Genomic DNA, 13701 nt, shown 5'->3' with positions numbered 1-13701 from the left:
CCTCTGCCTTCTGTAAACCACCTAATATATTTATTTTTTGTTCCTAATTAAGATACCGCAATGTCTTATTAATCTATATATATAAAAGCCTAAAACTTGTTGATCAGTAGCTATGACTTGCACTGACCACCAGGGGGCAGATGCTTAACACAGGACCTTCCCTCTGGTGGTCAGTGTGCTCCCACAGCAGGAGCACCATTCAGCCAGAAGCTGGGCTCAGGGCTGGGGAGCGCAGCTGTGGTGGCATCAGCCCCTCCCACCTCCACAGCAGCGCTACCACCTGCCGCTTCACGCACTGTTACATCCCTTGGGGGATGTCAGACTGCTGGTATCCCCTGAGGGGTCCTGATTGCGAGAGGGCACAGGCCAGGCTGAGGGACCCCAGTAGTGCACAAATCCATGCATTGGGCCTCTAGTATTGATAATAATCGTCAGAACTTAACAGAAACACAATTTGACTCAGGATCTTTGACTCCAAAGTTTGACCTTAACCTCTCTGCTATTTTGTTCCATGAACATCAGCATTTCTTTCAGTAGACATTGAATATAATTTTTATATTATTTGATTGATTTTTATGTATTAAAGAGCTACCTAGTGCATGTAAGAAACTTTGCTAAATGCTTTGGGTGCATATAGATAGAAGAGAACAATTATTGACTGTATACTAAGTTTCTTAACATTTCTCTATATTTTTATTTAATCCTGACAATAACCTGTGAGGTAAGTAGTTACTTTAGAAGGTAAGAAAATAGAGGTTCAGATAAGTTAAGTAATTTGCTAAGGCTATTCAGCCATCAACCATATAGCACTCATCAGATTGGAAAAAGTACAAGTCTGGGAATACTAGGTGTTGAACGAATGCAAGAGAACAGGAGCTTTTATTCATTTCTGAAGGGAATATAAAATATTGTGACCCAAATAACTAGATTGTAGCAAAATTAGTAAACATGAACTGTGCATATACTATGCCAATTTTCAAGTTTGTTGATTCTTTCTTCAGCTGTGTTGTTTCTACTGATGAGTCCATGAAAGAATTCTTCATCTCTCATTCAATATTTTCCTATTTATAATATTTTTTATATATTTTTATTTTATTAGGGTGACATTAGTCAACATGAGCATATAGGTTTCATGTATGGATTACTAATTTACAAAATCTGTATATAGGACCATGTGCCCACCACCCAATGTCAAATCTTCTCCTGTCACCTCGTATTAGGACTCCTTTCTTCCCCAACTCCCCTCCCTCCCTGTGGCAACCACCACACTGCTGTTTATGTTCATAAGTTTCAATTTTATGTTCCACATATGAGGTAAATCATATAGTTCTTTTTTTTTTCTGTTTGACTTATTTTACTTTGCATAATGTTCTCAAGGTCCATCCATGTTGTGTAAATGACACTATTTCATCCTTTCTTATGGCCATGTAGTATTCCATTGTGTATATATACCACATCTTCTTTATCCAGTCTTCTATCATAGGGCTCTTTGGCTGTTTCCAACACTTGGCCACTGTGAATAATGCTGCAATGAACATAATGGTGCTTATATTTTTGTGTATAAATGATTTTGAGTTTTTTGGGAATATACCCAGGAGTGGAATTGTTGTGTTGCAGAATTTTCCAGGCGACCAGAAAACACACAACAGGTACTCAGAAGATTCAGGAAAAACCCTTTATTTGTAGATGTACTAGTACAGTGACTCAGGGAAGTCAGTTTTCCAAAGCCTGCGTGTTGAATATGGAGCAAGCTTTTCTTTTACCCCTTAGTTTCACTTAGAATGGGGAAGTAAGATTATATCTAGAGGCCTGGCCTTGGTGGTGCCAGTGACCTCCCCTCTTGCTAAGCAGTTAAATTCTTGGTTTATGGCCCTTGTAAACTGGAAGTATTTAGGAAAAAAGATTATTGCCTCAGGAAGGGGCAGTGACTTAATGATAGGCTAACAAGAATGTGTGTCAGAATACTGTTTACTGGCACAGATTCAGATTGTTAGCCTCCCCAATTGTCTTATATTCCCCTTCAGCTGGGTCATATGGTAGCTCTATTTTTAATTTTTTGAGGAATTGCCAGACTGCTTTCTATAGTGGTTGTGCCAATCTACATTCTCACCAGCAGGAAGAAGTCAAACTGTTACTTTTTGGGGACGACATGATGCTGTATATAGGAAACCCTAAAGACTCTACCAAAAAACTACTGGAAACAATAAACAAATACAGTCAAGAATACAAAATCAATGTGCAAAAATCCATTGTCTTCTTGTATACCAAGAAAAAAACTTCACAAAAAGAAATGGAGAAAACAATTCCTTTTGCAATTGCAACCAAAAGAATCAAATACCTAGGTATAATATTTTTATTTGATTAATGCTAATAGTGTTAATCTCCAGGCTGAAATTCCTCCTTTATTTATGCATGTTATCTACCTTTTCTGCTACATCATTTAACATATTAATTATAGTTATACTAGTGGCTCAGTGCACAAAATTGTGCACATTAAAAGGGAATTAATTAGAGGAAATATTTTAATATTGCTATTTGTCCTTTCTCTATAATAGAAGTGTCAGAGATGAAAGAAAATTAGTAAAATGTATGTTAAAATCTTTCTCCCTTCATTATCTGGGCATGTGGTGGGAACACAGAGTCAAGTCCCCATCCAAAATAGTGCGAGACCAAGACCCGGCCGGCCAACCCCCATCAAGCCCGGCAGGGCCGGGGATGCAGCTTCAGTTGCTGCAGCCCCAGTGCCAGGGTGGGGAGCATGGCCTCAGGTCCCCTGGCCCTGGGGCAAGGGTATGATGACCATTTGTATATTAGCCCTTTATTATATAGGATTACTTTTGCATGAAGTGAACATTTTCTAGTATAACATTTTATATTCTTCACTGATTTTTTTCCACGTTTTAATGTTATTTTCTTAGTGTATGCTCTAGGGCTTACATCTTCATTTAGAATTGACTTCAGATTTATAATGAACATTGCTCCTATATAGTATACTAGAGGCCCGGTGCACGAAATTCGTGCACGGGGCGGGGGGTTGTCCCTCAGCCCAGCCTGCACCCTCTCCAATCTGGGAACCCTCGAGGGATGTCAGACATCCCTCTCACAATCCAGGACTGCTAGCTCCCAACTGCTCACCTGCCTGCCTGCCTGATTGCCCCTAACCGCTTCTGCCTGCCAGCCTGATCACCCCTACCCACTCCCCTGCCAGCCTGATTGATGTCTAACTGCTCCCCTGCAGGCCTGGTCGCCCCCAACTTTCCTCTTCTGCCAGCCTGGTCACCCCTAACTGCCCTCCCCTGCAGGCTTGATCACCCCCAACTGCCCTCCCTTGCAGGCCTGGTCCCTCCCAACTGCCCCCCACTGCTGGCCTGATCACCCACAACTGCCCTCCCTTGCAGGCCTGGTCCCTTCCAACTGCCCTCCCCTGCTGGCCATCTTGTGCTGGCCATCTTGTGTCCACCTGGGGGCAGGATCTTTGACCACATGGGGGCAGCCATCTTGTGTGTTGGAGTGATGGTCAATCTGCATATTACTCTTTTATTAGATAGGATAGAGGCCTGGTGCACAGGTGGGGGCCAGCTGGTTTGCCCTGAAGGGTGTCCTCTATCAGGGTGGGGGTTCCCTTGGGGCGTGGAGCGGCCTGGGCAAAGGGCCTGTGGTGGTTTGCAGGCCAGCCAGGCCCCCTGGTGACCCAAGCGGAGGCCCTGGTATCTGGGGTTTATTTATCTTCTACAATTGAAACTTTGTAGCCTGGAGTGGAGCCAAGCCTTCTGCTCGCTCATGTCGCAGCCATTTCTGTTGGAATTTATGTATCTTCTATAACTGAAACTTTGTAGCCTTAAGCGGAGGCCTGGTCCAGCCAGGGTGTGTGGAAAGCTTGGCTTTCTCCATTGCCAGGGAAACCCAAGCCTCCTTCCTGCTCTCTTTGGCCATAGCCATCTTGGTTGGGTTTATTTGCACATCCGCTCCTGATTGGCTGGTGGGCGTGGCTTGTGGGTGTAGCAGAGTGATGGTTAATTTGCATATTACTCTTTTATTAGAAAGGATAGTTCTGAGTCCTCCCCACTTTTCTGCTATTATTATACATATTACATTTATATAGCAACAAATGCAATAATAAATTTTTACAATTATTACACCATTTAAAGGAGAACACACACACACACACACACACACATACATATATATATATATATATATATATATATATATATATATATATGACACTTGTTATATTAAATTTATTTGCCATTTCTGTTTCTCTTCATTTATTTCTCAGATTCAAGTTGCTATTTGGTGTGATTTTCTTTTTCCAAAACAGCTTTGTTCTTACCTACCTATTATTGACAAATATGTTTCAGCTCTAAGTGTTATCTACTTAACAATGCAATTATATAGTTATTGTTTTATATAGATGTTTTTTAAGAAAGTTAAGAGGACACAGGAGAAGAAATATGCATTTAAACCATTCTATCTAATAAAGAGGGAATAAGCTAATTGGCCCTCATGCCATCACAAAGATGGTGGCACCTACAGCCAATAAGGAGAGATTATACTAATTGACTGCCCTGCCGTCAGAGATGGTGTCACCCATAGCCAATAAGAAGGGAATATGCTAATTGACTGCCACGCCCTCAAAGATGTTAGAATCCAGACCCCTCAGCCCCGCATGGTGGCAGACCTGCGTGGCAAGGCCAGGCCTGCCCCCAGGTGGGTCCCAGCCACTCCATGCACCTACCTCTGGAGTCTCCCAGTCACCTCAGTCCACCAGCCATCCAGGGCCAGCCCGAGGCCCAGGCGAGGCTTGGATGGCAGCTTCCCAGCCACATGGGGCTGGCCCGATGTGCAGGCAAGCCTTGGATGGCAGCTGCCCAGCTGCCCAGGGCCTCCCGAGGCTCAGGTAACCAGGGCTGGCCAAAGCTTGAGCTGCTGGCAGTGGCAACAGCAGAGGTGTGATGGGGCATTGCCTTCCCTTGATCTCCAGGTCGCCTCCCACCCAAGAGGGCTCCTGAAGTGTGAGACGGGGCAGGCTGGGTTGAGGGACCCCCCTCCAGAGCATGAATTTTCATGCACCGGGCCTCTAGTCTTTTATAATTACAGAATTACCTTTGCTGGCCCTCTACCAGCAACAGTGACTTTTTCTCCCTTGGCCTTTGAGAGTTTTACACTTCATCAAACTTCTGTATGCAGGATCACTATTGCACCCAGGCCTGACTTTGTTTTGAAAAATGATTTGATTCCTTTATCTTTCCCCATCAAACCCTTCATAGCCTTAGTTTCATATTCGTTAGTCCTCCCACCTGGAAGTAATAAATATACTTTTTGGATTCCCACGAGGATTTACATGTGTGACAATGGGTTCTTGTGTTAGCCATTCAAAACCTCATCTTTCTAATGGCTGCTTCCTAGAGCATTGCATCTCTGGGACTGGAATGCCAGACAAGTGGGGGGTGGGTGGGAAGGTGGGGAGTCATGAAATCCCACCACTGATTCTACCTATATTTAGATTAGTGCTGGGTGTTACAAACAATCTGGTCCTGTGCCCCCGCAATTTGTTCCCATACAAACTACTTCTGGGGAAGATTGTTGCCTTTTTTCTAATCACCTAATATCAAATCACCTTATGTAAACTAACAATAAGATCAATTATTCCTATCTCTTGGTAAAAAATTGTACTATAGTAAGGAAAGTGTAAATCTAAAAATGCAATTAACATTGTTTATAGACCAAATAAAACTATTCCTCTCATGTATATGTATTATTTTCCAACCTTCATATGTTTGTGGATACTATTGTGATAAAATGCAAATCTTTAAAAGTGACACTGAATCTATAGTTGCTATTAGAAACAGTATGTCTTTCTTTCAAGTGAGGATATGAAACATACCATCACTGTTATGGGGTTACTTGAACTATTGCCATTATGAGTCTATAAACTGAATGGGAACTTGATGGATACTCATGGATTAAGGGACTAGAGGAGTCTAGTGGCATCAGTTCCTGGAGATTCCAATGTTTAGTGAATAGAATTTTGATCCAGATGAAAGAAGAATGTCCAAGCATGGAAAGGTGATCAGATTGGAGAGCCAGAGTCTACTGTTAGTTTGGCCACCGCTTTGACCAACTCTTTTTTCATACCTATTTCCCCTCAAACTTATTCATTCATGGTTCATAAACACTGCTGGGCTGCAGTCCAAGAATTGGTGTTTCCCTTCTGGGCTCTCACAGCACTTATTAGCAGGAAAACCCCTTATCACAATGTGTTACAAGTAAATGTACTATTTCCACTCTCACATGGATGGAGAAACCTCAGGTAAAATCCATGTCTTTTATATATTTTTTTCTTCTTTAATAAATTTTATTAATTTCAGAGAGGAAGAGAGAGAGATAGAAACATCAATGATGAGAGAGAATCATTGATCAGCTGTCCCCTGAATGCCCACTACTGGGGATCAAGCCTGCTTGTATCCTGAAAGAATTCCATCTGTGACCTCCTGGTTCATAGGTCAAAGCTCAATGACTGAGCCACACCAGCCTGGAAACATGTTTTTTTTATCTTTAATGGCAGTACTGAGGAGGAGTGCATTGCTCATGGTGGGTGATCAGTGAGTCTTTATTGAATTGAATTACTGTTAGGATAAAAACAAATGGAAAACATATGTCAAAGTGGTTTGTAAACTGTGAAAAAATACACATACTGTATATTTATATACATGCAAACACACACAAATCTAAGGTATATGAATTACTTTTTAATTTCTTTCATTCTTTCATCTATTCTACAAATATTGACTCTTTGAGGTGGTGAGCAGAGAATAATTAGAGAAGATAAATCAGTTGGTGCAACAGCAAACGCCAGAGTCATTGCTCTGATGTATAATTGGAGGGGACAAGATTTCAACCTAATGTGTACCTCTCTTTTGGGTGAAAAGCATCTCAGCAAGAAAGAAATGAATGTTTCAGAAAGTCAGACAAAGGGGCATCTCCATTAGGAAGGGGTTAGCCTGGGGTGACACTAGAGTAAATAATGAGATCCAGGGGGCCACTAAGGGAGCCAAGTTTCAAAAGCTAGACATCCTGTATCCACCACATGAGCCCAAAATGTCTACCTTATTTATGGACACATAGTAGACTTTTAAAAAGCTTGACATTTCCTGTAAATTAGAAGATTTTTTGTCTTTTTTAACATTTAAATTCTTTATTGTTTAAAGTATTACATATGTCTCCTTCCCCCTTCCCCCCCCCCCATTGACCTCTCCCTGGCTGCTCTCCCTCCTCCCCTGCCCCCCAGTGTCTGTGTCCATTGGTTATACTTATATGCATGCATACAAGTCCTTTGGTTGATCTCTCCTCCTTACCCCTCCCCTCCCCTACCTTCCCTCTGAGGTTTGAGCATCTGATTGATACTTCTCTGTCTATGGATCTGTTTTTGTTCATCAGTTTATGTTGTTCATTATATTCCACAAATGGTATCATGTGATGTTTCTTTCTCCAACTGGCTTATTTCACTTAGCATAATGCTTTCCATGTCCATTTATGCTCTTGTGAATGGTAAGAGTTCTTTCTTTTTTACAGCAGCATGGTATCCCATTGAGTAGATATATTACCACTTTTCAACCCACTCATCTGCTGATGGGCACTTGGGCTGTTTCTAAATCTTAGCTATTATAAATTGTGCTGCTATGAACATGGGGGTGCATATATTCTTCCTGATTGGTGTTTCTAGTTTCTTGGGATATATTCCTAGAAGTGGGATTACTGGGTCAAATGGGAGTTCCATTTTTAATTTTTTGAGGAAACTCCATACTGTTATCCACAGTGGCTGCACCAGTCTGCATTCCCACCAGCAGTGTACGAGGGTTCATTTTTCTCCACATCCTGGCCAGCACATGTTGTTTGTTGACTTGTTGATGATAGTCTTTCTGATAGGTGTGAGATGGTACCTCATTATTATTTTGATTTGCATCTCTCTGATGATTAGTTACTTTGAGCACGTTTTCATATGTCTCTTGGCCTCCAGTATGTCCACTTTCAAAGACTGTCTATTTCGGTCCTTTGCCCATTTGTGTTATTAGATTGTTCCTTTTGTTAAGTTGTATGAGTTCCTTATAAATTTTGGAGATTTAACCCTTATTGGGTGTAACATTGGCAAATATATTCTCTCATGCAGTGGGCTCTTTTGTTGTTAATGGGTATTGATTTTCTTTTTTTTGGGGGGGGGAGTATTGATTTTGGTCAAGTGCCTTTTCTTCTCTTATTGAATTGATCATGTTTTTCTCTTTAATTCTGTTTACATGGTGAACTGTACTGATTAATCTGCTAGTGTTGAACTGATTTTGCATTTCTGGGATAAAATTATCACTTGTTTTAGCATGTTATTCTATTTATGTATTGGTGAATTTTATTTTTAATACTTTATTAAAGAATTTTGCATCTATGTTCATAAGTTTGTAAGTGTATTTTCTCATGATGGCTTTTGTGTCAAGATAATTCTGGCCTTATAGGGTGAATTGGGCAGTGTTCCCTTCTCCTCAATTTTCTAAAAGATTTTATGTGGGGTTGGTATTAGTTCTTTCTTAAATATTTGATAGAATAAACCAGTAAAACTATCTTAACTAGCAGTTTTCTGTGTAGCAAGGTTATTAATTATGAAACAATTTATTTAAGATATTTAGGACTTCATTTCTTTTTTTCCCCAGTTTTGGTCATTTCAATCTTTCAAAAGATTTCCCCTTTCATCAGGTTTTTAATTTATTACTCTTTTAAGATATCTTTAGATTGTTTTAATTTCAAATAAAAATAAAAATAAAATCATATCTTTACCTGGTAGTAGATCAGGAAACAAAAAGTGCTCCTATCATACAGTCTATTTGGTTTCCAAATCAATCCAAAGTCTTTGGAGTATAAAATTATGCCAACCAAAAACAATGACTATAACATGTCCTCCTTTAGAACTAGAAATCTAACTCTAGGGGTTTATGGTAGCAATATAATGTCTGAGCATATTTATAGCATCATTTTTCATAATCAAAATGGAAACAACAAAAAATGAGGGCTAATAGAGGGCTAATAAAGAATAGGACATCCATATAGTGGAATATTAGACAAAAAAAGAAGTGGGACAATATGTATCAAGTGAGAGAGAAAAGTGTGTAAAACTAATTTTCACAGCATTTTCTTGAAAAGAATTTGCAGATAAAGGCTTAGGAAATTCCTCAAAGATTATGTGGCAATCTGGATGGACTTGGATAATTTGAGAAATTGTACAGAAGATTGATTATTCCTAATTTAGGCTCCTCTGCACCAACTGATAATCTCAGATTTACTGTAACAGGTATACTTGAAATGAAATCCAAAATCCAGATACATGTTTGTACTTTTTCTGTCTCCCTCCAGATTCAAGCAGATTTCCAATTTGCATTTTTCACTTGTTCCAGGTTGTAGATATAGCTCTATATTGGGCTGTCCTCATGCGTTCCCTGCTTTGAAGTGCCCAGCTGGTGGTAATCAGGGACACACTATAGAAATCAATGGCTGGATGAATCTTGCTGGAGTGCATGCAGATGCACATATGTGGAAACCTGAGACATTAGCAGAACGGGGAGCTGAATTTAGGGGTAGCACCCCCTCAGTGTTTTGGAGGGCACACAGGGTTAGGAACAGGAGCCTCTGTAAAATGAGTGGTGGAGAAATCAGGCTTTGCAGGGTTTTTTTTTTATGAAGTCAAGGCTTTGAGTGAGACCAGTGTGCAGGCTTTTGTGGATATCTGTGTGCGTTTTAGAGGTCAGTTGTGGTGTCTCCTATTGGGAGGTGGGGACTGATTTTGGCTCTGAAGAGCTAAGAGTGTCCCAGGAGAGCACTGGATGAGGGCCAGAAGCGGGGGGGACCTGCTTAGAGTGTTTTGTGACATTTGGAAACTTAGACTTTGGGGCCTTGGAGAAGGCAGCCTTGGTATTGAGAAGCCTCTGGTTGGTGAAATTTTATGTTTTCCCATGAAACAAAAAGTTTAAAAAGTTCTGAAACTTAATTGGTCAAAATAAAGTTGGGCATAACTAAAAGTTTGTGCTTCTCCCTCCAGACTGATTGCTTAGGGACACCATGAACCTGGGCTTATTAAGAACAGGTATCTCAGTGACTAGTCCCCTTGGGAAGGAGGGAAGGAGGGAAGGAGGGAAGGAGGGTAGGAAGAGAAAATAGGGGGAAGGAGACCCTCAGCTTCCCACAGCACTGTTATTTTGGGGCTTTTTTCTAAGCTCCTACCTGAGGACAGTTTCCTTTTTCATCATGAGTGAAGATAGCAGCACCTTGCTTTGGCCCCTGTGCATGTCTCACCAATAGCCAGATAGGAGTTTCCTTTGGCTGAGCCCTGGAGAAGATTAGCAGTGGTGGTGAAGCCCTTGCATAGAGGTGAGTGTCTTCAGGTTTCTCCTCTATAGAGGAAAGAGTAAGGTGGGATGTTCTGGGTCTGGTTGCTGTCTAACACAGGGACACCTAGATCCTGAGGAGTGGACTTAGGAGAGCAGCAGGACTGACAAGTTCATTTCCAAGTCCTTTGTGCATAGCAAAGAGCAGACTCAGGTCTTCTCTGACCTGATGCTAGGGATAGACACAGCTCCCTGGTGTCTCTCAGGATCCTTCTCTCTCACCTTTCTTCATCTCTTGTTAGTTATGCAGAGATTGTGGAAAAGCAGGCTGCTGAGCTCTTGCAACAATTCTGTCCTTGAGGCATGTTTGCTGATCAGAAAAAGAGCCACAGTGATATTGGGGAGGTTGCATCAGGAAGGGATAATTGTAATATGAGGCAGGAAGGGAGACCAAGAAGAGAGGCATTGAGGGGATATGCCCTAGTCAGCCCTGGTCAGAACTAAGACCTACTTAGTCATATATCATATGTCCATATACTAATCATCCAGAAAAAAATGTATCAATAGATCAATAGTTATTTGGCTCAAGAATAATTATATATATATATATATATATATATATAATTATTGACTCCTCTTTGCCCTCAAGGTATTATATTCTAATGTCATAGAGGAACAGTAAATAAAGAAACATAGATTTTCTGTTCCTCTTTTCTTCCTTGCTTTTTTTCCTATGGCATGATTAATAAACTAATATTTTATCCAATTTTTACTTACTTATTTTGTTTATATTGACGCCTTTATCCCTACACATATAGAACCCCAGCAAGGCAGGATCTTTGTTTCCTGCAGCATTTTTTTCCCCATATGAATTACAGAATAAAATAATTAAACTAATAACATAATATCAGGGAATAAGTGCTATGAAGAAAACGGGAGTCCAAACTTGATCAAGTCCTTACTATATGGAGTTAGAGGAATTGGAAAGAGTCCTCTGAGGAGATGATATTTGAGTAATGGGATGGATGAAGTGAGGGGTAGAGATTTATTTTTTCCAGTGCCAAGTGCCATCTTTTCTTTCTTCCAAGACTTTGGAAAGAAAATGGAATGAGAGAAAAATGAATCAGCTCTGGGAAATTATCCCAAGCTCCAGAGTTCCCATTTGGAGACCTTGCTGCTATGTAATATGGAGGTTATAAGATCTGTAGAAAAGCAGAAATGTTTTTCTGCTGGTTCCAAGGTGGGTCTGTGTAGTACCACTATGATGAAGGCTGGGTTCAATGTTCTCTGTCTTGTGCATCATCTGGAATGCCATTATATCATACTAGGTGCCCGCTTCAAGATATTCGTGCATGGGGTGGAGGGGGAGGAGGGGAAATCCCTAAGCCTGGCCTGCGCCCTCTCCATTCCGGGACCCCGAGGAGTCCTTAGCGCTGCCATGGAGGCTGGAGATGCCACTGCCACTGCCCTCACCAACCCTGAGCCTGGCTTCTGGCTGAGCAGCACTCCGACTGTGGGAGTGCACTGACCACCAGGGAGCAGCTCCTGCATTGAGCATCTGCTCCTTGGTGGGCAGTGCTTGACATAGCGACCAGTCTTCCACTGTTTGGTAAATTTGCACATTAGGGTTTTATTATATAGGATAGGATGATACAGTAACCTAAGAGGAAATGGAACAAACCCAGAATCTTTACGGGCTGACTGATTCAATTTTCAAGTGTCATATCCTCTGTTCCTTGGAGAAGGCACTTTCAGTGGGGGAAAAAGACAAGGAAGGTTTTCTTCACTCCAATACAGAAGAATCTGCTGTCACCCATTTCTGTCACCCATCTTTGAGCTAGATTTGAAGAGGCAATATTTAGGTCTGTCTTTGTGCAGAGCATAGTAGTAGGGGCAACTCATCTGATCATCGGGAGGAAATAGTTTCTCATCCTAATCTGTCTTCCTTCTCTTTGGAGAGCAGGAGAGCAGGACCATGTGGAGCAGTGCCACCTCTCTTTTGATATCTGAGTTTCACAAGGAGCAGAAACAAGGACTAAATGATGAGCAATCACTCAAGTGCCACTGAATTTTGTCTCCTTGGCTTCCCTGGCTCCAAGGAACTACACCGTATCCTCTTTGCTACCTTCTTCCTCTTCTACTCAGTGACATTAATGGGAAACACGGTCATCATTGTGATTGTCTGTGTTGATAAACGTCTACAGTCCCCCATGTATTTCTTCCTTGGCCACCTCTCTGCATTGGAGATCCTGTTCACATCCATTATCATTCCAGTCATGCTTCGGGGGTTGCTGCTCCCCGGGATGCAGACAATATCTCTAGCTGGATGTGTCATCCAGCTCTTCCTGTACCTTGCTGTGGGGACCACAGAATTCGCATTATTGGGAGTGATGGCTGTGGATCGTTATGTGGCTGTCTGTAAACCTTTGAGGTACAACATCATTATGAACAGCCACACCTGCATCTGGGTGGTAATTGTGTCATGGGTGTTTGGGTTCCTTTCTGAAATCTGGCCAGTCTATGCCACATTTCAGCTGACCTTCTGCCAATCAAATGTGTTAGACCATTTTTATTGTGACCGAGGGCAACTTCTCAAACTATCCTGTGATGACAGCCTTTTCACGGAGTTTATTCTTTTTTTAATGGCCATTTTCATTATCATTGGTTCTCTGGCACCAGTAATTGTCTCCTACACTTACATCATCTCCACTGTCCTCAAGATCCCCACTGCCTCTGGCAGGAGGAAAGCCTTCTCTACCTGTGCCTCCCACTTCACCTTTGTGGTACTTGGATATGGCAGCTGCTTATTCCTCTATGTGAAACCCAATCAAAGGCAGGCAGCCCAGTACAATAAGGTAGCATCCCTGGTGATTGCTGTGGTAACTCCTTTCCTGAACCCTTTCATCTTCACTCTCCGGAATGACAAAGTCAAAGAGGCCCTTAGAGATAGTGTGAAACGCTGCTGTCAACTTTTCAAGTATTAACTCTTCTCTTAGTTTTAGATGGGGGTATGATCCCTACCTGAGACTTTTTAGTAACTTAGGAAACCCTATCTACTCTATCACAGTTACCATCATTACAGAAATCAAACAGTGTGTACCATTCCTAATCATGCCATGGAAGCAGATAAGGCAGGTGACAATAATACCCATGCTGTGCCCACTAGAATGTCATAGCTTCAGTTCCTCCTTATTTCTACTGATGAACTTCTTGTGGTGTGGGAGGAACTAGAGAAAGCAAATGCGTACTTTTGTGTAGAGTTCTATTAGCCCAATTCATTTGCTTATAATTCATTTCTGAAAATGAATTACTGGGGGAGTAGGAAATGAGGAGGGAG

At 41.5% G+C, this 13701-nt stretch overlaps 1 protein-coding gene across 1 annotated transcript; it reads left to right on the top strand.

Annotated features, from left to right (window-relative positions):
* Window positions 1-12403: 12403 nt before the first annotated feature.
* On the top strand, window positions 12404-13348 carry LOC308246272 (olfactory receptor 9A4-like; the record flags this gene model as incomplete). Its single annotated transcript, XM_080664308.1, has 1 exon — window positions 12404-13348. The coding sequence occupies one exon, from the start codon at window positions 12404-12406 to the stop codon at window positions 13346-13348; it is 945 nt and encodes a 314-aa protein (XP_080520434.1).
* Between the last annotated feature and the right edge of the window lie 353 nt (window positions 13349-13701).

Source organism: Plecotus auritus (genome assembly GCF_963455305.1).
Source record: "Plecotus auritus genome assembly, chromosome: 4".
Taxonomy (NCBI): domain Eukaryota; kingdom Metazoa; phylum Chordata; class Mammalia; order Chiroptera; family Vespertilionidae; genus Plecotus; species Plecotus auritus.
The sequence above is the reverse complement of the archived record's forward strand: the minus strand, read 5'-3'. Positions and strand labels throughout refer to the sequence as shown.